Source organism: Xenopus laevis, chromosome 1L (genome assembly GCF_017654675.1).
Source record: "Xenopus laevis strain J_2021 chromosome 1L, Xenopus_laevis_v10.1, whole genome shotgun sequence".
Lineage (NCBI taxonomy): Eukaryota > Metazoa > Chordata > Amphibia > Anura > Pipidae > Xenopus > Xenopus laevis.
In genome coordinates this window covers 149772328-149798526 of record NC_054371.1, presented here as the reverse complement: position 1 = coordinate 149798526, position 26199 = coordinate 149772328, and the positions used below count along the sequence as shown (strand labels likewise).

Sequence of the window (26199 nt, the reverse complement as noted above, 5' to 3'; positions counted from 1 at the left end):
ATAGTATCTGATATGTTAGCAAAGTGTTCATAGAACCCAGGTAATCTGGCCTGGACCAACAGTTTTTGCAGTAGATAAAACATAATACAAAATGCAGAAGGCAAACCAAGAAATGTCATACAGTCTGTATCTTGCCATGTCAAGTAAATAATGTAACAATGCGAGAGGCATTTAAATAGAAAATTAATATTAAAATAGTATCTGAATCCCCATTTATCTATTTATTTAGGTTTCAATTAGTCATTAAAGATTATGGCAGTGAAAAAATCATACATATTCAATCACATACATTTCTTTTATAGGTTGTAGCACTGGAGGTCCCTTTATATAAGAGTTTTTCAGGCGCATATGATGATTAAGTCCTCCTTGTTGTAAGTTCCACTGCCTGGAGAGCAGCACAGTGACCTTGAGCATCTGTGCTTAACAAAGGTCATATGTGTAAGTACTGAGGAGACAGTAATAGTGTCAGCATTTCATTGTCTTAACAAAAATGTTTTTGCAGTTTTCTTGGAATTGCCACATCCCCTTATAACATGCTGCAATGTTATGACCTTTGAGTTGATTTAATGGCTGATTTTAAGAAAATTGATTATTTAGTTAGCCGGCGCAAGCTGAGACTTTCAAAAAACTAGTGCCTTATATGTGGGCAGTAAGTACGGGTCAATTTAGATCTGGGAGCCGTATCTTAGTTTGGGTAACTTTTAATAGGAAAGATGATTGTTTTATTTTTTGAATAATTGAATAATAATAAGAACTTTTTATTCAGCAGCTCTCCAGTTCGGAATTTCAGCAGGTGTCTAGTTGCTAAGGTCTAATTTACCCTGGTAACCAGGCGCTGGTTGAATGACAGACTGGAAGAAGAATGGGGGAGGGCCGGAACAGAAAGATAAATAATAAAAAGTAACAATAACATTGTAGCTTTTCGACCAGAAGCAGAAATAAGCCGGAGAATTGTTCTATTTATAGAAAAGATAGTGTGCAAACTGCAAGAAATGTACATAACTGGCCATTTTTTTCCACTTTGGACACTGCCTTCCTTTGTCCCTGAATTGATGCAGGAACCTGTGCTCTATCTTAGATCATAGAGACATATTGCAGTTAAGGGAGCTCCAAAACACTAATCAGTTGGCCCAAAAGGTTGCACGTAGTTTAACTAAAGTCTGATAAATTCTCAATGCGTCTTTTTCATATTTTAGTTTTTTGCTTTTCTTGATAGTTTCAACTTCACTATGTTACTCGTCTAACGCATGGATTTTGCAGCTCTTCTCTCTTATATTTATTCTGTCTCGCACATTTCTGTCATGCTCAGGGATAGATATCTTGCTTATTCAGTGTTGTAACACTTGTTACTAATAGAATAAAAATAGCTAATGAACCATATAACAACAAGCATTCAGCTGACATATTTCATAAGGAAAAAAAATGTCTGAAAGCGGGGAGGGTAGTCTGAACTGGGCAGAAATTCTAACTAGAAACAACAACTGAAGCAATAGAGTGGCTGATATAGGCATACGAGACCTGTTATCCAGAATGCTTCATGTAATTTGGATCTTCGTACCTTAAGTCTTCTAGAAAATCATGTAAACATTAAAGAAACCCAATAGGCTGGTTTTGCTTCCAATAATGATTAATTATATCTTAGTTTGGATCAAGTACTAGGTACTGTTTTATTATTACAAAGAAACATGAATTCATCAGTAATCAAATTTTGATTATTTGGATAAAATGGAGTCTATGGGAGATAACTGGTTTCTGGATAACGGATCACATACCAGTAGTTGGAAACTGGAGATCGGACTGGTTCGTTTATACATTGTATGTCAGATTGTGATGTTAGAATTTAAAATTGCATTTCATTGATTCTTCAAATTCTCACATGAATGCATATTTTCATCTCAAGTTTAATGAATATTTTATACAGACGATTTTCACAAAGTGACATGTTGCACATGACTAGGCACCCGTGCAGTAACCAATAGCAACAAATCAAAGCGTTTCTTTCATTATTCTACCTGCAGTAGACCAGTCAAAGAGAATTGGTTGCTATAGGTTACGGTTACTAGTATAATGTTGTCCAGTGTAAATGAGCCCCCAGTTTGCTTCATGTGTCTGAGAAGAGGCAACAATCAAAAAAGGAATAGTGTTTTCGCGAGACACACTCAGACAAACACATTGCATAAATTGGAATGTATTTGAATAATGCTTTCATGGGTATATATGTGGTTTGTTGTATCTGATATTACAGCATGCTATATATACTCTGCACGCAATGTCCTTTTGTGAACCGAAACAGAAATCACAACCCTTAGTTTTGTCCTGGGTTGAACAGTGATATTGCATTCAATTTTAGCTTTTTTTCTGTCTCCCCCTTGATATCTGTGACCACAAAAGAACCCTGAAGCTTATAATGCGTAAAACATGAGTGCGTATGTTTATTTACTTTGATATAGTAATGCAGTGCAGATGCAGCAGCCTTTCTGATTAATGTTGCCATTAGCAGCAGCTTGTTCCTTGGCAGGTTTTTATTATTATTTGTACACATACTGTTTGGTTGCCATGCTACATCATTCAAAATACCTTCAGTGGTTTGTGAAGGTAAATTATTCACTTTGTCATTTTCGTTGCATTAGAACACTGTAAAATTATTCAGCGTCCATATATTTTTTTCTCATCGCTTTTGCATTTTCATCTGAAATTTCACGCAGAATACTAACCAGAACCAGAAAAAATTCTGTCCATCCATTATATATATCCTTCACCCCCCCAAAAATGTAATTGATTTCATAACATTTCATCACACACTTTTAGAATAGTAAGAGCACAATGCTTATTGTATATTTGATTGCTGCCGACTTGTCCAGTAATTTGCTTTCATGGGCATTTTTGTGCAGATAATAATCTAAAATTCATTGTGTATAATATGCTTTATAATATGGATTGTTGAGCTAACACTTTGAGTATTATGTCATTCACAAATGCATATGTTTACCCATGTGTATAGGCCTGAATGTATTATTACATGTCTTGCTAGTCATTATCATAGGGAGGTTGCCACAGCGTTATCTTGCAGCCAAGCCAGTAGTACAGTGGTATGACAGTGGCAGTACATTGGCTTAGCAGTAATATCATCTTAACGTTGCTTATATAGAAACAGATAATGCACACATCTGCAGACAATTGTAATATATCTACATTCATATGAAAAAGTTTGGGAACCCCTCTTAATTCTTTGGAGTTTTGTTTATCATTGCATAGCAACTTCCTTTTAATATATAACATGCCTATGGAAAAAGTAGTATTTCAGCAGTGACATAAAATTTATTGGGTTAACAGAAAATATGTAATATGCATCATAACCAAATTAGACAGGTGCATAAATTTGGGCACCCCAACAGAGATATTACTCAATACTTAGTTGAGCCTCCTTTTGCAAATGTAACAGCCTCTAGACGCCTCCTATAGCCTTTGATGAGTGTCTGGATTCTGGATGGCTTTATTTTTGACCATTCGTCCATACAAAATCTCTCCAGTTTAGTTAAATTTGATGGCTGCCGAGCATGGACAGCCGGCTTCAAATCATCCCATAGATTTTCGATAAAATTCAAGTTGGGGGACTGTGACGTCCGTTCCAGAATATTGTACTTCTCCCGCTGAAAAAGTGTGTTTAGGGTCATTGTCATGTTGGAATATCCAACCTCTGCGTATCTTCAACTTCTACTTGAGCATTATCCTGAAGAATTTGTTGATATTGGGTTGAATTCATCCGACCCTCAACTTTAATAAGGGCCCAAGTCCCTGAACTAACCACACAGCCCCACAGCATGATGGAACCTCCACCAAATTTGACAGTAGGTAGCAGATGTTTTTCTTGGAATGAGGTGTTCTTCTTCCGCCATGCAAAGCGCTTTTTGTTATGGCCAAATAACTAAATTTTTTGTCTCATCAGTCCAAAGCACTTTGTTCCAAAATGACTGTGACTTGTCTAAATAAGCTTTTGCATACAACAAGTGACTCTGTTTGTGGCGTGAGTGCAGAAAGGGCTTTTTTCTCATCACCCTGTTATACAGATGTTCTTTGTGCAAATTGCACAGAATTGTAGAAAAATGTACAGATACACTATCTGCAGCAAGATGTTCTTGCAGGTCTTTGGAGGGGATCTTTGGGTTGACTGTAACCATTCTCACAATACTCCGCATATGCCATTTTTCTTGGCCTGCCAGACCTGGGTTTTACAGCAACTGTGCCTGTGGCCTTCCATTTCCTGATTACATTTCTTCCAGTTGAAACTGACAGTTTAAACCTCTTCTGTAGCCTTCCCCTAAACCATGATACTGAACAATCTTCGTTTGTTACTTTGAGGATCCCATGCTGTCACTCTTCAGAGGAGAGTCAAACAGAAACACAACTTGCAATTGGCCACCTTAAACACCTCATTATTAGACACACCTGCCTAAATTCAAGACTTAATGAGCTAATCCAACCAATTTGGTGTTGCCTGTAATCAGTATTGAGCATTTACATGCATTCAAATTAACAAAATTACAAGGGTACCCACATTTTTGTACAGCCAGTTTTTCACATTTGATTTAAGTTCATACAACTGAATACTGCTTCACTAAAAATCTTTGTTCAGAAAACACCCCAATACTCAATTGTTCATGGGAAATGAAAGACATACCTATATTATCTTTTTTGTTGAAAATGAATTATTATGCAAACTGAAAGGGGTTCCAAAACTTTTTGATATGACCGTATATTTGTACAAGAGCACAACCTTCCTGGATCTGTCTGCATAGAAGGGGAAATAAATGATGAAAAAAAAAATTCTGCTCCTCTATGCAAGAAATGTGAAGCTAGGACAGAGTTCACATTTCACATGACATTAACTAGAATTACACAGTCAAGCTGCACTGAATTCTCTAAGGTACAAACAAGGTTGATGTTCATGAGCAGTTCATTTAGAGCCCTGGCATGAGTCCAGCTGATACTTTGTGCTTCTTAGCCCCAAAGGACATTGCTTCTTAGCCCCCCAAATAACCTGACAGTGCATTTGTGGTTTTTAAAGGAAATTGGCCATATGCTTTCAAATTTAGGTAAAGTCTGAAGCATTCTGCACTACCTTACTCACACATAATTGTGCATTCCTCCAAGCCATGTTGTTTTATGTCAGACAGCGTCACACAACCAGAAAAAGAGGTTTACCAGAAAGTGGGGGCAAGCATGGTTTATAAAGGGACATGGGTATGTAATGGTGCTAACGGCTATGGAAAAAGAATAGTTTTTATGGGGATCATCAAAATAATGTGTAAATGACAGTAATTACACCACCACTTTTGTACTTTCATAGATCATACTTTTCTCTCATATAAAGAAGTTCTGTCATGCGTTATTACTGAACTAAACTGAACTGAAACTATCTGTAATAGGAAAAATTATTGAGATAGGAGGTCAACAGAAACAACTGCATATCTAAAATATGTAATGTTAGAAAAATTTACAGAGAAGTGATGATACATGTATGGGACCTGTTATACACAATGCTTGGGACTTGGAGTTTTTTTCGGATACAAGATCTTTCCACAATTTGGATCTTTATACCTTAAGACAGTGCTGTCCAACTTCTGTGGTACTGAGGGCTGGAATTGTTCTGGCCTACATGGTGGAGGGACGATAATGGAAGTGTTTACCACAAGAACTTTTAAGACCATGTCCACATTAACGGTGGCAGCACACAAAAAAACCAAATGACTGGTGCTCACTACAGGGATATCACTCAACACTGATATGTGAAAAATGTAAGTCATATTAAAACATACCCTTAATTCCATATGCCTTCTACTCCCCTGTGGATAATACAGCAGCCCCAGCACAAGATTAAACACCTTAGGGGCCCCTAACAAAATTTACAAATGCTAACAAACCCCTAGAATAAACCCTACCAGGCTTACACTCAACAGGTAGCATAGGGCAGGCAGGTAGGGATACCTATCAGGACCACTCTAAGATGAACAGTTCATACAGTACTACATACAGTGACACAATGCCGGTGCCCCTCCAGCAGTTTGTATGAGTTGAGTACAGGCAGGGGACAGTTAATACTATACTATTCTACAGGTTATGGGAGTGCACCAGCATAACAACATGGTGCTGAAGATTCTCCTACCATTCTATTCTACCCATGTGAAAATAAGAGCATAGCTGAAGATGTTTAAATGGTTGCTATTGCTATAGGTATGCAACAGCATACCTCCCAACTGTCCCGTTTTTAGAGGGACAGTCCCTCTTTTGACAGCTCAACCTGCAGTCCCTCATTTGTACTGGAAAGTCCCGTTTTTCTCTGCACTGAGAGCCCAGAACAGCCACAGCAGCTGATAAGTTACTTTTGTAACAATTTCAAGATAAGCAAATAAATAATTGTAACAATATAAGATAACAGGTCCCTTGGGAAATGTTAGACTCACAGCTTAAAGGGCAATTCACCTTCATCAGCAAAACTGTAATAACAAAAAAAAACAAAAACATAGAAATATGCACTGTGATGTTCCTTTCCTTATTGAGATCATGCGTGCAGGGAATTGTGGGGTTTGGAGGATGCAGTCTAAGGACAGCTGGCAGCCAGTCACACAGCTCAGCAAAGTAGTCAGAGAGATCAGCAGGAGACCAGGGGGCTTGGCTTAGGGAACTGTCAGAAACCATTAAAAATCATGAAAAGTCTGCATATTTTTTAAATGATGCATATTGCAAAGTTGCTTTAAATTATGTTTACTTTTCAAAAAGCTTAAGTTATGTTTTTTGTGGCGTTCCCCTTAAAGGAAAGCTTTGCATCATACTAAAATCTTGTTTCTGTGCATGAATGGGGGACCTTATACCCATGCCCACAAATATAGGCAGTGAGGAGGAAGGGGGAATGCGAGAAGGGCAATGAATCAAAGAAGACCAGAATGGAAATTGAAAGTAATTGCCTGTCCCTTGCCTGAAGCATAGATATGGGGACAGCTGAGATTTTTAAATACCTTTGTAATAGGTATGTATGGATGTTATTTTTTTTTTTAAATTCTTTATTTATATTTTTCCAGACAGACACGTAAACATCTTAGCTCTTGCTGTTGATTTTCTTACACAGCTTCATATAGAGAACAAAACATATCAATATAAAGAAAAGGAGAAAAGACAAAAAAAAATAATGTTTTTTTTATGCACAATTACATTTCTTATACAGCTCTTTTTGTCTGGGTGACAGATCCCCATTTAAATCTACTGCCAGAATTAAAAAAAATCAGGATATTACAGTTTGCAGTGTTTTACCTATAGTGAATTGTTGTCCTGTGATTCAGTTATAAAGAAGTGACACTGTCTAGAAAAGAGTGTAAAACAAATTTCCCAAAGAAGAATCATGACTCATAAAGGATATATGGTCCAGTGACTGCATGTCCCTCCAAATGCTTGTTATTGTTTAACAATCTAGGCAAGAAATGCTAATGTACATGTGCTTTCTGCATGAATTTCCCACCAGATACCATCTGCAATGTTTAAACATCATTCATCAGGAAATGTTGCAAAACCCTTAATAATATAAGTCAAATTATATTCAAGAACTTTGTGATGTTTTAATTCAATGCTAAGTTGACCCTTTAGCCACACCATAAATTTTATCATTTAAGGCAGTAATATGTTCCTGAAATTACTCTTAGTACAAATTTGATCTGGAAACATGCACTCGGGGAGGCCCATTTATTAAAGGTCGAATTGTAGTGTTATTAGAGAATTTTGAACCCATGATTAAACTCTAAACTCTAAAACCATGAATGCCACGAAAGTTCTTAAAAAATACGATTATAAAAAGTATGGGAAAAAACACTGAATGTTAGGATAAAAAATATGAACATCTCTAAAACCTCTAGAAATTCAAGTTTTTTCGTACAATTGCTAGCAAAACAAAAAATATGAACACCTCTAAAATTCCAAACGGTCTCATTGGATCAGGGTGGGGTAGGGGAGGCAGCAGAGAGGACTTTGCGGGTGGGGGGCCCCTGAGACTGCAGACCCGGTAGGCCCAGTCCAAAGAAGTTTTTTTTGGGGTACTTTGACCATTGAATAGGCTACTACGACCTTCGACTTGATTCGAACTAAAAATCGTTCGACTATTCGACCATTCGATAGTCAAAGTACTGTCTCTTTAAAAAAAATTTAGACTACCTACTTCGCCACTTTAAACCTACCGAGCTTCAATGTTAGCCTATGGGGACCTTTCCTATAAGGTTTCTAAGCTTTTTTTGATCGAAGGAAAATCCTTACATCAATGGATTAAGATCCTTCAAATCGTTCCATTTTTCCTTCGATCTTTCGATCAAGTATTTGAGGTAAATCCTTTGACTTAGATATTCGAAGTCGAAGGATTTTACTTTGAGGGTCGAATATCGCGGGTTAATTAACCCTCGATATTCAACCCTTAGTAAATGTGCCCCCTAGTGTCTGGTCACTTATATATAGACTTGTAACTGTATACTGCATTATGGTCCTGTAAGAAAACCTTACCATGGTGGTTTGGCCGGCTACCCCTAAGTTGTACGCGGCACGCACTTCCGTGTCTTGAAGGCGCAGAGACGCTGACGTGTGACGCCAAATTCAAATGTATATAAGGGGAAGTCTGGTTTGATAATATTGCCCGTTGTTAGGTTCTATTTAGAAAGTTCTTTGAGTATTCTATCTGATCTACCATGTTTTGACCCTTGCCTGCCTGCTTACTACTCTGACCTCTCCAATCCTGAACCTGCCTGTCTGTGACTACGCTGATCTCTCCAATCCTGATCCTTTGCCTGTTCTCCGACTTTTCTACATTCTCTGTTTGTGCTGGTCTGGCCTGCCTGTTCCTGGTGGTGTTCTTCCTTCTAGTATCCTGGTGAAATAATCGTGCCCCTTTGCTCGTCCAGAACCGTTAAGCTTAGCTCCTCTCTCAATTAAGACCTGGCGGTATCCGATTAGCCGAGGGCTCCTCCCGAGGTGAAAGGCGGCGGTTAAAGGCAGAAGTGAGAGCCAAGACCAGGGAGCTTAGCTTGGGTTCTGGATATAGGGAGCCGAACATGACAGGTCCCCTGCATCAAATAGTAAACCAATTTGCCAAGGATCATCAATAATCGCTAGGTCAGCTGACTCGCTGGATCAAATGGCAATCCATAACCAGTTCAATCCTGGTGGTTGGTGCAACCGATACCCAATGTGCGTTTCATGCTAGAATGGTGCTGGGCCATGTAGGTCAACTAATAGTTAACCAGATTTCACATTCAGGTAAACTCTGTAGAGTTCAGAAACTTCATGGACATGTGCCTTTTTCAACCTCTTGTTCCATGTATCGTACTATGTATTTATATAGCCATATCTTATGTAGCTTAGTGGGCACTGAGATATTTGTATACAGTTGTTATGGCACAGGCAATAGAGGGATACGGAAAGGCATTCTCCTAATTGGAAACCATGGAATATACCTAAACTGTAAGAGGATAGGTATAGTAACCGAGAAGAACAAGAGTACTCTAGCAGACAAAATTAAAATAAAGGGGGGAAATGTGGAAGCTTTCAGCAGTCCTGATGGGATGTTGAACATGGCTTAGACTGAAGGCTTTAGCAGAGGTTTAGATAGATCAGTCAAAAATGTAGAGTGTTTAAATTTAAATTATGTAAAACAGTATTATTTATGAATACAGTACAGACATTTCCTCTTTTATTATACAAAATCTATATTTGACTACCTCTTTTAATCCTATAAACTCAAGATCTTCTATAATTTTAGCACCTAGAAACAAAACCCACAATGCTTAATTGCAATGTAAATAAAAATTGTGCTGTAGCCTATGATGCTAACACCACAGCCACTTGATGGATGGATGTCTAATGCTGTAATAAATTGTCTGGCTTCAGGTAATACTATTTGCTCTCTGCATGTGGTTAAAGAAGTGGATGTGTCAGTAAAACTAATAAACATACTGTGTGACATGGTGTCACCTGTCAAAGCCAGTCAAAAATTCAGTCTACATTCAGCATTTTCCGCCATTCGATTAATAAGAACAGCATTTATGAATGCTATTCATCTGCGGGACAGATGCAGTCCTCCAAGGAATTTTTACAGTCCCTGATCCTGACCAAAGGGACATAGACTTATTTTTATAACATCATTATTCTAATATAATCCAGCTTGAATGCTAGTCCAAATGCGTGGGAAACGTTGGACACTATTACTTTATCAGCTATAAAATATATTGCGTTAGTATTACACCAGACCACAAGTCTCAGAGTTCAACCAATAGATAATGTTAAACATAAATACGTTTTAGGTAAAAATCAGCTTTATGTTTAATGTAAAATGCACTCTATTTCACTGTCTTTATGTGAGAGAAACTGAGCTTAACTTTGAATAGTGAGTAAACAATAAAGTGGAGCCAACTGGAGAATTGTAATAAAAAACAGCAGCATTTTCTATATTACATTTTTGTGTTCATATTACTTTAACAATCAAGAAAAGTCTCTATTGGATGTAGTACTTCATTTTATCTTTTATCTTTCTTTAGCAAGTGAAGGACAGATACACAAGGTTTTCTTAATAATATTATAAAATGTAATTTTCACCACGAGAACTGACATTGGATGACTATTGGTTAAGCAATTTTCTAGAGGAGTACGTCTCAATAGCTATCCACTGGCTTTCCTGCGGTCCCTCATTAGATACTAATGAATCTTAAAGGAGAACTAAACCCTAAAAATGAATGTGGCTTAAAATGCCATTTTTCATATACGGAACTTATTGCACCAGCCTAGAGTTTCATCTTCTCAATAGCAGCAATGATCCAAGACTTAAAACATGTCACTGGGAGTCAGCTTCTTGGAAAGTGTCTGTGACCCTCACATGCTCAGTGGGCTCTGAGCAGCTGTTGAGAAGCTAAGCTTAGGTTTCATCACGAATTTACAAGCAGAGAATGAGGTTGGCCTGTGCTATAAGCTGATGCTACAAGGCTGATTATTAAATTATGATAATTATTGCACTGGTTTCTGAGCTGTCGTAGTAATTATTTGTATTAATTAATAATCAGCCTTATAATGTGACATTTATATCCTATGTGTACTGTATATTGTGAGTGGGTCCCTAATTAAATGACAGCAGCACAGAGCATTGGAAGTAAATCAGCAGAAAAGAAGACGGGGAGCTGCTGGGGCATCTGTGGAGGTACAGATCTTTACTGCTAAAGGGCTGTGGTTGCCTTGGGCTGGTATAGAAGCCCAAAACATAATGTACAACATTTCTGCCCTATTTCTTTGTTAGACTTTAGTTCTACAGAGGACCGGATTGATTACTACGCTTTGAGACCTTTGCACTTTATTATGAGAGTGAGTACCTGTCTGAATCAAAATAATATACTGTAGGCAGATGCACTTTTACAACCACATACAGTTTATCTTATCAATATGCTTTATTATAAGACTATGTACTAAGAACTTCTTATGTTTCTGTGATAAAGTGAAATTATGTCTCTGCTTAAGTTTAAATGTTTTGGCTGCAATTTGTGTTACAGCTGAAAGATTTCTATGCTTCTATAATAGGCTTAGCATTTTTTCCAACTGACAGAACATGTAACCAGTTATGTAATTTTTTTTTTAATTACTTGAAACACAGCATTATGAATGCACACCATAATCCATTCTATTGAATAAGGATATTTGCTAATATTTATCCACCTAGCAACTGGCTTGTATACTGTACATTTGCCACCAGGCATTTGAGCTTAGCTCAGTAAAAACATAGTATTGTTCATAAACTTAAGTGGGAATGTGATATGTTTCGTTAGTTTGCAAACACCTTTGCGAACGTTAGCAACTACGATTTTCATTGTTTGTGTCCTTTTTAACCAATTTTAGATCTCAACATTTTTCGTGACAAAATATTTAACGAAACTCCAGGGCAGGTGTTAACGCTAACCTTTACTTAGGGATAATGAGTGAAATAATATTTGCCAGCGAATGATTTTAAATTGCGAGCAGCATTAAACATTCACAAAAACTCAATTTTAAACAACGTTTGCAATTGCATCCCTCCTTTAGAGTCAAATTAGAAGCAGTTAGTGGATGCAAAAAATTTATGCATATTACATGAACAGTGAATAAAAAAACACTTGTATTTTAAGCAGAACATGGCAGAATAGTCTCTATAATCTGAGTACATTTATGTCACCCACATCTTACTCCCTGTTTCAGACATATACAGTATAATAAGGGTTAAACACTACCTGGATATGTTAATGGAAACAAGCAACAGGACAAGTATAATATACCACCAGAAACACTAGGATTTTAGGTGGATAGATTCCACCCCACCAATCTACGTATCACTTGTCTGCTGCATTTAACCCACTGTTCACTATAACAATTTTATGGGACACATATAATACTATATACAAGTATTTGAACACTTATATGGTGTTTTTGTTATATATTATAAAATACTACTCTATATTACTTTTCTGTTTTTTTCCCTCCTCTAATCACTTTGAGGTATACAGCGATTTTTTTGAAACTTTTAATTTTTGGAGTTGGAATAGAGCCTGGTGTTCGCTGGATTGGGAACACACTGTGCTTGGGAGTTGTTTTGTATTTATTGGTTCCATTTTAAGATTACAGATTAGGAACAATTGACATTATTGTATTGATCTGAAATTTGAAAGTATTTCGTGATTAGACCCTAGGGGTTATTTACCTTACACAATGCAGTGTGTAAAATACAATTTGAGTGTTTCCTCCTATTATTTAAGCAGAGCTGTGGTTGCAAGGGGACATGTACCTGCTGCAGTTGCAGTTGATGCGTCATCGGACACAGTTGCACTTAAAATTTCAGAGCAAGTGCGGTTGGTGTCATTTCTAGCGTTCAACTTGAGAGTGACCCATGTTTCTTCTTTTGCAGCAACTGTGGGTTTGAGATTGATGCAGTCCCACTTTGGAAACCATGTAGCTACCACATACATCAGAGGTTGTGATAGCTCCAGGTTTCTCTTGTGTCAATAGGCTCAACTAAACAAAATTTAAAACATCGGCAGGCAGCGGCGCTGAGCGCAACTATGCGGAAGTTGAAGCACACGTTGACACAAATACCTTTAATGAATTGGACACAATTTAGCGCAGGCAGCTGAGCGTGACCTTGTTTGCACTCATAAGAGCCCTCTTGTTACTGGTATTGCTCAACATATTACCGTGGTTGTCTCATTGAATTGTTACTCTCAATTTTGCTACATAATTGTTTTTTTCCTACACCATAGTAGACACATGGTGCACATGGTAGCACATTCATCTTTCTTGCTTTTGTGATATGATTTAATAGGGTTTGGGTTTCAAAGGAGTTTGAATGAACCAATGGCTGATGATAGTCAATGTTGGCCATCTTCCAAATGTTTTGGGGGTTCTAAACAGATTTTGCTGTGGGGCCCAATAACTTCTTATTTTTGCCATTACGTTCAGGATGTATAAGATTATATGTATCTATATACAAAAGGGCTCTTCTACTAATGAAAGATACAGTTCAGAGTTCCAAATTGCATTTATACAGATACTAGTAATTACAAAGGTAATTTGGTCAGTAAATGCTCCCCTCCTATCTTGCTTCACAGCCTTGCTTCAAACTTCAGTCTTTGTGTGCATTTGTAAATATGTATGAAGTACAGGGTGCACAGTTGCAAGGCATTCACGGAGCTAATGCCTGCCTTGAGAAGGTTGTTTATTGCAATTATACACCAAACTGGAGCATTCACACTGGAAGACAGGATTGGCTTTCAGTGCACATGTTCCTGATCACCAGGGAGCCATGCAACGTAGTGATGTCCCCAAAGTCAATGGCTGCCAACTCCACTCTACATTTCACCACTTAGAGTTCAGACATAGGCATCCCACGGAGTTTTATAATTTGGCAGTGATGAAGTTGGGACAGGGGACCTTGTGCCTAACACTTAATAATGGAAGGTGGGATGTTTTAGTTCTACTTTTATATAGACAGAATAAAAAGACAGTTTGAAACCTATATACACAATAAAAGCATTTAAAGTTGCTCGAAATACTTCTGCTCACAATATACTAAAAAGCTAATTTTAAGGCAAAAATCCTTTTAAAAACATTATTCACATTAACCTCTAAGCTTATTGTATTTGTAAACATCTGAGTAAAACCCATAATAATAATAATAATAAAAACCTTGCATGTGGATTTCGATGCCATGTGACCAGTTCTGCTGATAGAAGCACTTTTTCACTTTATTGAGAATGTGGTTTGGATGCTATACTGGAGTTACTGACACTAAAAGAGAAAACATTTCCTGTTATTTCTGGTTGTATTGCATGTTTTTGTTTTTCTGCTTTTTAGTTTGGCTTAATCTCTGTAGTATATTCTTTGTGCCTTGAGTACTTTTATGTCTACAGCTATATAATTATGATCTCATAAATCATTGCTAGCAATCACTAATTCCCTGGATCAGGCATAAGCACATTTTGTGAAGAAATTCTGCTGGTTCAACCCCTTACCATAATGCTCAGATCAACCAGTGGCAATTGCTGTTGATTGTTGTGCACAAAGGTATGACTATCACATAAAAAAGGGCATAGGTTACAATTAATTACCAAAGGCATTTAGTATATAGAAAAAAATATTCACAGTTTTTTTTTAAAAAATGGCAATTTTAATCATATTTGCTAACAGAAATAATTTTGTCTGCTGATTGGGTTTAAATTGGTACAAGATAAATGGTCCTGCTGTGTGGACTGGACAGACTGCAGCAGCTAAATTCTGCTTCTTGTCCTGATTTAGGTTTAATGCATTGCATGATATTTTAATCATTGTGAAGATACCTATAGGACAGGTGAAGGAAGAAGAAAGATTGTACTGGGTATATATATATATATATATATATATATATATATATATATATATATATATGCATGTAGCAGTAGAAAAAGTGAAGCTTGTGGTCTGTGGTTACATCTATACCAATATCTAGATGTATATTTAGGGAAATATCAGATAGACCTGCATTTCCTGCCACCATTCTTTATGTGTGAAGATAACATCTTAATATCTATAAAAAAAGAATTACTAATACTAACGATTCCATGCAAGGTGTTAACATTGCTTCGTTTTTTTAAAAGCAAATCTCTGTTACTTGTTATAATTTTGGATCAGGATCCAGCTTACCATTGATTGTAGCATAGCAAAACAATCCTATTGGGTTTAAATGTTTTTAAGTAGACTTACATGTATGGGCTTATTTATAAAAAAAACTAATTACCGTATATACTCGAGTATAAGCCGATCCGAGTATAAGCCGAGGTACCTAATTTTACCTACGAAAACTGGGAAAACTTATTGACTCTAGTATAAGCCTAGACACAACTACAGCCCTGTCTCCCAGCAGCGCACATTCCGCCAAAGAGACCCCCCCAGCGATCAACCGGACTTCTTTGCAAAGTTGATGGTGACAGAGAATTGCCAAACAGATTACTGTGTGCATTGTCCCACTGTCCCACTACCATGTGCAGAGGGTGCTGTGTGATATTGCCATCACTGTTAATCCTTCAAATAACCAACAGAGGGCGCTGTGTGATATTGCCATCACTGTTAATCCTTCATATAACCAACAGAGGGCGCACTGTTATTCCTTCATATAACCAACAGAGGGTGCTGTGTGATATTGCAGTCACTGTTAATCTTTCATATAACCAACAGATGGTGCTGTGTGATATTGCAGTCACTGTTATTCTTTCATATAACCAACAGAGGGCGCACTGTTATTCTTTGACATAACCAACAGAGGGTGCTGTGTGATATTGCAGTCACTGTTATTCTTTGATATAACCAACAGATGGCGCTGTGTGATATTGCAGTCACTGTTATTCTTTCATATAACCAACAGAGGGCGCACTGTTATTCTTTGATATAACCAACAGATGGCGCTGTGTGATATTGCAGTCACTGTTATTCTTTCATATAACCAACAGAGGGCGCACTGTTATTCTTTCATATAACCAACAGAGGGCGCTGTGTGATATTGCAGTCACTGTTATTCTTTGATATAACCAACAGAGGGCGCACTGTTATTCTTTCATAAAACCAACAGAGGGCATTGTGGGATATTGCAGTCTCTCCCCAAGTGCACTGTTGGTATAGAAATGATTAAAAGTGACTGCAATCTCAGCTACTTGGGTCGGGTACCGCTGACCCCAGTATAAGCTGAGGTAGACTTTTTTAGCACATTTTGGATGCTGAAAAACTCGGCTTATACTCGGGTATATACGGTAGTGAGGTTTTAGAGTTTTTTTTATACTACCTCAAATTCGTGAGTTTATAAGTTCAAAATACGCAAACTTGTGAGTTTACAAGCTCATAAAAACTCGAGCTGGGGTCCAAATTACCCTAGCAACCATGCACTGATTTGAATAAGAGACTGGAATATTAAAAGCACAGGGACTGAACAGATAGACGATTAATAAAAATTAGCAATAACAATACATTTGTAGCCTTACAGAGCATTTTCTTTTTAGAAGGGAGTCAGCAACACCCATTTGAAAGCTGCAAATAACTATAAAAAAATAAATAATGAAAACAAATTGAAAAGTTGATTAGAATTGGTCATTCTAGAACAGGGATCCCCAACCTTTCCAACCCGTGAGCAACATTCAGAAGTAAAAGGAGTTGGGGAGCAACACTAGCATGAACAATATTCCTGGGTGCCAAATAAGTTCTGTTATTGGCCATTTAGTAGCCCCTATGTGGAATGTCAACCTACGTTAAGGCTCTGTTTGGCAGTACATCTGGTTTTTATGCAACCAAAACTTGCCTCCAAGCCTGGAATTCAAAAATAATCACCTGCTTTGAGGCCACTGGGAGCAACATCCAAGCGGTTGGAGAGCAACATGTTGCTCGCGAGCTACTGGTTGGGGATCACTGTTCTAGAACATGCTAAAAGTTTAACTTTAACTTTAAAGGTGAACCACCCCTTTAAGGTATGATCCAAATCATCCAGAAAACTGAAATGTGAGTATACAATTTTGTTGTAGTCTTCCATATTCAGCCAAATTCATAAATTACTGTTTTGTTACATTCCTAGTTCATGATTATTAAAATTATAACAAAATAAGAAATAAATCCACTTTAACACACTTAAAGGGCCAGTACCTATAAAATAAAAACTCCCCATACACATAGTAGTGGAGGTTGAATAAATACAAATGTCCTCCCAGACTACACCTATTTCATAGATCTTGGCTTTTCAAAACATATATTTTTCTGCTCAGAGACTGAACAGGCAAACAAATAAACAGATAAGCAGATAAATAAGTACGCTGAGAAGTACCTGTTTGCAAGTAGGGCAAACAGATAATTCTTATATCAACATGGATGAAGAGTGACTATTGAAGCCTTCATCTTAGCACAAACTTGAGAAAAATTTCTTCTTGCACTTATTTTTACATTGAGTTTACTGTTCATTTTTTCAGCTGGTTGATGGGGGTGGATAGTGTTTGAGAATGGGATGCAAGCTGTTTGTGGAATGACCATACGTATCCAGATGGATTGCATTTTTAGCTCCATAATAATGGTTTTTGTTGTTATAATTTTAAAGTCAAAAAGCAGCATCTTGTTTCAGTGTTTGCTAATATATTTTACATTTAAGATCTAGGTGATAACCATGTAAATTGTAACTTCTTTCATTTTCTAATTTGTGTGAAACAAATGGGGTCCAGATGAGACAGATAAGGTGTGATCTGTAAACATAAAAAAGGCATAATGAAGGAAAATGTAATTCTAAGCACCTTTCCAATATACATCAATGACATATTTTCAGTGTTTTAAACATTATTTATACAGGCATGGGATCTGTTATCTGGAAACTCATTATCCTCAAAGCTCCGAACTTCAGAAAGGCTGTTTCCCATAGACTCCATTTTATCCAAATAATTTTGAAAATAATTATCTTTTTCTCTGTAGTAATAAAATACTACATTGTAATTGATCCCAATTAATATGTAATTAATCCTTATTAGAAGCAACACCATTCGATTTTCTAGTAGAATTAATTACGGAAAGATCCGTTATCCGGAAAACCCCAAGTCCTGAGCATTCTGGATAACAGATCCTATACCTGTAATCAGAATTTTTGTTGAAAGAAATAAACATTTCACCTTTTGCTATTTTTTTATTTAACGCATTTATTGAGCACTGCACATCCTATGTTTTTGTACAGTAGAAAGGTATATAAATCAAACATGCGTTACATATTACATACAATGAGTGAGACACAGATTGTTTGAAGACCAAAATAAGTGGTTTTCTGAGTCTTGGATGACTCCAAATCCCACAATGCCTTGCATGTTCTTTAAAAAGACCTATCAAGAAGAATCACACAACTGTGTGAGAAATAGAGCCTTTGGCCTGAGTAGACCCTGTTGCTGTGACATTGTTTCATTGATACTTGCAAACCTGCTTGATGTTACATTTATTTTCATTCTGCAAAATGTTAAATTTGGGTTCACAACCCTTTTGACTAGAAGCTACAGGATTCCAGAATAATTAACATAAATATATCCTTCTTTTTCAAGCTAATCTTCCAATGCCAACCATTGCTGCCTTGGATGGAGTTGCATTAGGAGGAGGCCTAGAAATGGCACTGGCCTGTGACATCATAGTAGCAGGTAAGCATGTCATATAATTTTCATTTTGTATGTTTGTTTCTTTTTTCATGTCTATAGTAAGACTTAATGAGATCCATCTGTCCCTGTTGACATGTGTGTTTTTATTGTGGGATTTTTGCCATGAAAATCTGCCATGAAAAGTTAGGTCTGAAAACAAGGTTTCCTGTGGAGATATAAGCCAGATGTTACAGCCCAAATCAAACCAAAGCCTGACATGGTATTTTTGTAATAGTAAACACTTTTTCATGGACAAGAATGCATAAAATAGTGCCTGTATTGTTACTGCTTATTTTGATTTATGTGTTTTTGATACTGTTTAACATAATTATGGACTGACATTTTAATTTTATGGTGGTGGTGGTGAGGGGTTACTGACTATATGCATTTTGCCCATAAGTGTGGAGAAATTACCATGTGTATTTATGTGAATACATTTTTAAAGGACAGAGAAAGCCTTATTCACTGTAGGGTGCCAATATTTTATGCAATCCCCAGGAAATTATACTGTTAGTAATATTGCTTAGTTTTTGCAAAGCCGGTACTCTCTTGTAGCACCACACTACCATCATACCCTTCTTCCATAGAGATCTTTTGTGCCTTGGACTTGCACAATACTGTAAAGTCAAAATCATTATTTTGGGTATTTGGATCATAGTTTTGTCATGTCAGTATCCATGATTCCTCTTAACCTGTTTTTTTTTGGGTTTTTTTTTTAAATATGTTCTTCTGTTTTACATTTTTTTTGTCCATGTCCTTTAAGCCATTTGGATTATATAGTCATTATATTTAACTTTACTTAAGGTCAAAGGTATAGGTAATTTTTTTTTAAAATGGCTGTATACAGATGTATATTCCTTAGTTCAACAGGAGAAAAATAGACCTTATGGAGAAATATACATTCTACATATTCTTTTAATAATAAATTCCATAATTTCCTGTTTTTACCACAAAGCAGTGGCACAGAGGTGTTTTGCTTTTACACTTTCTACATTTCCTGTGATTGGCTGAGTGAAGGTGTCCATACATAGTCCTTTGGACTGATTCTGCAGTTTATCTCTCCTTGTATGATGCCCTTAGACTGGGCTAGCTGACATCTGGGCAAATATCTGTCAGATTTTGATTGACTGGTTTGATTTTCTTGCCGGTCGAGGACCAGTGTCTCATTGATATGGACCTCACCCCGACAGCCCCTATTCTGGTAGTTTTAATCCCCTCTTTTGACTCTAGGCGATTAGCCTAATATTGCCCACCATTGGCAGGCTCATCGGGGGAAAGATCTGCACATGTGACAACCGTGCCAAACGAGTGGATCTTATAATATTTGACCAACTGTAGCCTAAATAGTAATAATGGTCGTTGTGTAACCTTTCTTCTTTCACCCCTGTTTGTGCCTATGCTATAGAACAGGGGTCAGCAACCTTAACTATCAAAAGAGCCATTTTGCCCCCTCTTCCACTAAAGAAAAATAGTCTGGAGCCGCAAAACATAACACAACTTTTTTAAATTTTAACTGTTACAACAAACAGAAGTGCATTGTGTATGTGCAGGCCTACTTTTAAATAAGAATATATGGATAGCAGGGAGCACCAACCATCAGTTTAGATATTGTGGTGTGCAGGGTCATATAGTTTAGATATGAATAGAAGAACAGACAGAGATGACCCGTAACTTTGCACCACCCCACACAATATTTGATATTTGACAAGAGGTCTGTATACAAAAAATGATAAAACTTAACCTTTAATAGATTCCTTAAAAATGTCCAGAATTAAGTGCAAGATTAAAAATTGTTAGTGACAGGTTTGCAATTGACCAAGTGGCGGGTCCGTATCGGCTCAAAAATTGTTGTAGCCGTGGCGTTTGGGTGTAAGTCTAAGAGGTGGGGGATCAAAAAAAACCCGGTATATCCAGGTGAAACCACACCATATTAAACAACAAATTAAAGTACCGGAAAAAGACAAGGGGTGCCGGGAGGCCACTCAATCAAAGACAACAATTCTCTATTGGTCCTTTTGCCCACCTGGGTGTCCCTTCCCACCAAGAAAATGCACCAAAATGGTACACAAAATTCCAGATAAACTGGTTACAGGAGGTATGATTCAATAAGCGCCAGCATTTCACCCACCTGGGTGTCCCTCCCCACCAAGAGCATGCACCAAATGGTACACAAAATTCCAGATAAACTGGTTACAGAAAGTATGTTTCCATTAGCGTCCGCATCCAGTAATTAATCAAAATGGTTGTGTGACAAACACCAAAATGGTGAATGAAATTCCAGTTATCTGGTTAAATAGTTAGCTTAAATGTAGCATATAATCCCCGAGATCGATTCCCCACACCAACCCATTCACCCACTTTCAGCTGCCCACCCGTCCAGCATAAGAGAGGTCTTTTGTGCAAACCCTGCCTAACTAAATCTAAAAAGGCGCATTTTTAGATTTAGTTAGGCAGGGTTTGCACAAAAGACCTCTCTTATGCTGGACGGGTGGGCAGCTGAAAGTGGGTGAATGGGTTGGTGTGGGGAATCGATCTCGGGGATTATATGCTACATTTAAGCTAACTATTTAACCAGATAACTGGAATTTCATTCACCATTTTGGTGTTTGTCACACAACCATTTTGATTAATTACTGGATGCGGACGCTAATGGAAACATACTTTCTGTAACCAGTTTATCTGGAATTTTGTGTACCATTTGGTGCATGCTCTTGGTGGGGAGGGACACCCAGGTGGGTGAAATGCTGGCGCTTATTGAATCATACCTCCTGTAACCAGTTTATCTGGAATTTTGTGTACCATTTTGGTGCATTTTCTTGGTGGGAAGGGACACCCAGGTGGGCAAAAGGACCAATAGAGAATTGTTGTCTTTGATTGAGTGGCCTCCCGGCACCCCTTGTCTTTTTCCGGTACTTTAATTTGTTGTTTAATATGGTGTGGTTTCACCTGGATATACCGGGTTTTTTTTGATCCCCCACCTCTTAGACTTACACCCAAACGCCACGGCTACAACAATTTTTGAGCCGATACGGACCCGCCACTTGGTCAATTGCAAACCTGTCACTAACAATTTTTAATCTTGCACTTAATTCTGGACATTTTTAAGGAATCTATTAAAGGTTAAGTTTTATCATTTTTTGTATACAGACCTCTTGTCAAATATCAAATATTGTGTGGGGTGGTGCAAAGTTACGGGTCATCTCTGTCTGTTCTTCTATTCATATCTACTTTTAAATAAATTAAACACTTAGTAGCCCTATTAAATGCTAGTGTACTCATCTGTTTAATGTTGGGTTGCCACCTTTTCCGGAACAAAATACCGGCCTTCCTATATATTTATAATTTTTCCCTATTAATAACATTGGTAAAATACCAGCCAGGTGGCAACCCTAGTTTAATGGGGATTCTGTTTCTGAAGCTCCATGCCGATCTTCCCTCTCTTGTCTTGAATGTGTGAACTCGGTAAGGACCATGATGAATCATCTTGTTGAGGCTCGGTCTTGCCTGTCACTCCTAGGACATCTATACAGCCCTCGCAACTGAACTCAAGAAGCTGCCAGCAGGTGCGAGGGCTGTATAGACGACGTGACAGGCAAAGCCGCAAGACCGAGCCGCAGCAAGCAGGATGAAGAGCCGCATGAGGCTCTGGAGCCGCGGGTTGCCTACCCCTGCTATAGAAGATGCTTTTAATACAGCAGTGCCTCCTGGTTCCTGTACTCATCATGCTCAGCAGGTTCTCTAAAGATATCTTTACATATGAAAGATACATTTTATACATGTTCCAGTTAAAAGCCTGACAAAAATGTTTCATAACATTGCATGTAAAAAAAGAGACCATGGTTCTCAGCTGCTTGATGTGTCAAGCCCATTTGTTGACAGTAAAATTATATTTAAGGTGAATGTGCCAGTCATTTGTAATGGTCAGAGCTTTTGACCTGGGCAGTAAAAAGGCAGCTGGAGAATGTACAGATCTCAAATTATTTTTCCTCCCACAAAGCTGCACTTTATAAGACTCATTTTCCTTTCAGGCTTAGATTCTGCATATTCTTTCCTTACTGTTTTGCATACAATCCCATTTCCAAAAAAGATGGGACACTGTAAAATATAAATAAAAAGAGAATGGGATAACTTGCAAATCATTTTAACCATTTATTTATAATTGTAAATAGTATAAAGCATCATACCAAATGTTGAAACTGAGAATTATTGTTTTCTGAAAAGTATATGTTTATTTTGAATTGAATGCCAGAAACACATTTCAGTAGCTGCCATCAAATTCAAAATGAGCAGATATATTTCAGAAAACAATATCATTTCTGTTTTAAAACTTGATATGTTGTCTTTGTGCTATGCAACTACTCTAAATGATTTGCAAATCATCCCATTGTCTTGTTTGTATTTTACACAGTGTCCCAACTTTTTTGGAACCTGGGTTGTACATTATGACAATACATGATACATTTTGAAGTTACAAGGAAGGCTAACTTAGACTAATCGATGTTCTTATTGATGTGATTATTGCATATTTGCCTCTTATTTTTGGTAATTAGTAGAGTTACTCTCTGAGTGCAGAAGCTGCTCATCTGGAAATACCCGTGAACCCACTTCCTTTCCTTTTAAGAATGAAAGAATAAGATAAGAGATCCACCTGATAGAAATTGCGGAGGAGGAAGGGGAAAGAAAAACTAAAAGGGGAATGGGAGGAATACAAAATTTATATAGTACATGGCTGGGATGCCCAGCCTTGTGTCTATTTTGCCTTAAATGTTACACAGCAGTGGAAAATTACACTTCATTGCTTTACACTAAGAGATATCAGATACTGTTCTAATCTGATAAACAACACCTACTTCCTTTTAATCATTGTTTTAAAATCTGTGTGTTGTCGATGCTAGGCTGCAGTGATCTACTGGAAGATCACATAATTCCCTTTGGTTACCCCTTGGAATATAGGGTAACACAATACCAATATGAGGTTAACACAATTCACATTTTAATAATTGCAGAATTGGGCAAGGGTGTAATTTTTTAAGACTAAAGCTGGCCATAGATGTTGAGATTTTTAAAAGATCCGATCCTCATCCTGAGACCACGATTTTGGTATGATCGTGCGAATTGACCATCAACTAAAAAGACCAATTTGCCAGGAAAACAAAGGGGCGCTGCCTGCTTGGCCCTGCAAACATAGATAGATTGCACTGGGACAGACAAAGATTTTTTAACCTGGCCGATCAATTTTCTGACAGATGTTGGCCGAAAAATCGTAAGATGGTCGATCACTCGAATCCCACTAATAGAACGATAATTTTGATGGCTTGGTCAGACTTCGCTAAAATTGGTCGTTCAGCAAGAAGAATCGTCGCGTCTATGGGGAGCTTAAGCATTAATTTTGCCTTAACATACTATGTTTACATGATATACCTTTAAAATATTTTATATATTTAAGCAACAACTAGTGTGAAATAATTAATATGGGATATATTGAAAAATATGGTTCCACGCAGTCCAAGATTTGGTCGGAACTGCCCTTATCTCATAATAAGGTTACATATACAAGAAAGTCATACTTCTTATAGCTCCAGAAATATCTAGAACAGCAACCCGTCACCCACCACACCTACTTGTGCTTCAGTCTGGGTTTCCAGAAAGATCTGTGTGAGCAAATAAGCATGGTCTCCCTCAGCCTGGTCTGTGATCCACTAATTTGGGCCCCTTTCTGCTAGGGCAACACTGTGTCATGGCCTTGTGTCTTAAAAGGGATGAGTGGGCACAAATACTATGCATGCAGAGTTTATAAGTGAATGGGGGAAGAATATTGTTGTGACTGATTGAACAGTTATTCAAATAATCCCAAAACAGGGAACCAGAGCCAGTTTTCATCCCGAAGCCCATAGGCTCTAGGTAAACAAATGTATACACCATAATCCCTTATCTACTATATGGGTTTGGATAGTGTGTCCCCTTCCATAATAAGGGTTAAAACAAACTAGTAGCAGCTACGTGTCACAGCTACAAATTAGACAATTGTGTTAATTGGCTTTGCTAATACACTACGAGGCAGATTTATCAAAATGTGAGTTTAAAGCTTAATAAATAAAAACTCACCCACATTCTATTCATTCCTATGGAAATTTTAGAATAGTATTTAACAATGGGTGAAAGTTAGGACCATTTGATAAATACAATTCTAAAAATCCCATAGGAATGAATAGAATGTGGGTGAGTTTTTATTTATTAACCGCTAAACTCACATTTTGATAAATCTGCCCCGACATTTGGCTACAAAATGGCAATACTGAGAATTGCCTTTGCTAAAACACGTGTAGTGTTTTAGAAAAGCGAATTATCACAACTGTCTATTTTGTAGCCTTGACAAGTAGCTGTTACTAGTTGCTCTGTATGCCTTCACCCTTAGGGTAGTGGCACGTGGGGAGATTAGTCACCCAGCGGCAAATCTTCTCTACTGCAGGCGACTAATCTCCCTGAAATGCCTTACCGCCGGCAAGAATATGAGTCGCCGGTGGGATGGCATACGTATCACTTCGTTTTTCCGAAGTCACCAGAAGTTTCCTCATGAGGTGAATACGGAAAACAGAAGAGATCTATGTCTCCCGACAACAAGAATATGAATCGCCGGTGGGATTGCATGCGTATCTCTTCAGGGAGATTAGATGCTTGCAGTAGAGAAGATTTGTCGCTGGGCAACTAATCTCCTTGTGTGCCACCACCCTTAAAGGCTTGTACCTTGTGGTTTCCAGAGCTTATACCCATAGCAACCAATCAGCAGGTAGAATTTACTAGTCCCCTGTTAAAAGCACGTTGCTATGGGTTACTGCTACTGGGTGAACATAGTGCCTTTTATTACATATGGGGGTTAGTGTATAAAGGTGTTGTACTAAATTAGTGATTTAGCAGTGCCTTCCTGTGGTATTTCATTTCTCCATACCACCCATCTGTGGTGCCAATAGCATTTCCTTAGGGAATGTAACCATTCTTGCATCTGAGTGTAGTGTATTGTCATATGTTGAACTGCACAATTCAAGTGTTAAGTGTTAATTTAGCTTGGTTTCTCACGTGGGTCTGTACCTAGTAGGCCAGAGGAGTGAATAGCATCTCTGAAAGCAGACAAAAGCTCTTTTTAAGTAGTAGTAGTTACACCATGAAGGATAAAATACAGATTTTTTGCTATTTTCGAAATGTATGTATGGAGACTGGGGAATTGGAATGTCATGTTTTGAGCATCTAATGTATTGATTGCTTATTGCTCCTTTATTACAGCTTCTTCTACTAAAATGGGTTTGGTTGAAACTAAATTGGCAATTATCCCTGGCGCAGGTATGTTATTTATTTCTTGAAATGAATGCCTCTAAGTACACTCGAGTAGTCATCAGAATTGTATGTAGCTTTCCTCATTGTAAAGGCAACTATAGCTACAGCTACTTGTTGTACAATTATAAAAGTAAATGTGCATTTGTTTATATATTTAAATTGTGTT

At 37.6% G+C, this 26199-nt stretch overlaps 1 protein-coding gene across 2 annotated transcripts in view; it reads left to right on the top strand.

The window, feature by feature from the left end:
* The window catches only part of LOC495229 (methylglutaconyl-CoA hydratase, mitochondrial), a 133187-nt gene that overhangs the window by 37392 nt on the left and 69596 nt on the right, over nt 1–26199 (top strand). For both annotated transcript variants that reach the window (XM_041564753.1, XM_018259303.2), the window contains exons 5-6: nt 18615–18707; nt 25983–26039. In XM_041564753.1, coding sequence (XP_041420687.1) covers nt 18615–18707; nt 25983–26039 — 150 coding nt within the window. The remainder of the gene's footprint in view (nt 1–18614; nt 18708–25982; nt 26040–26199) is intronic.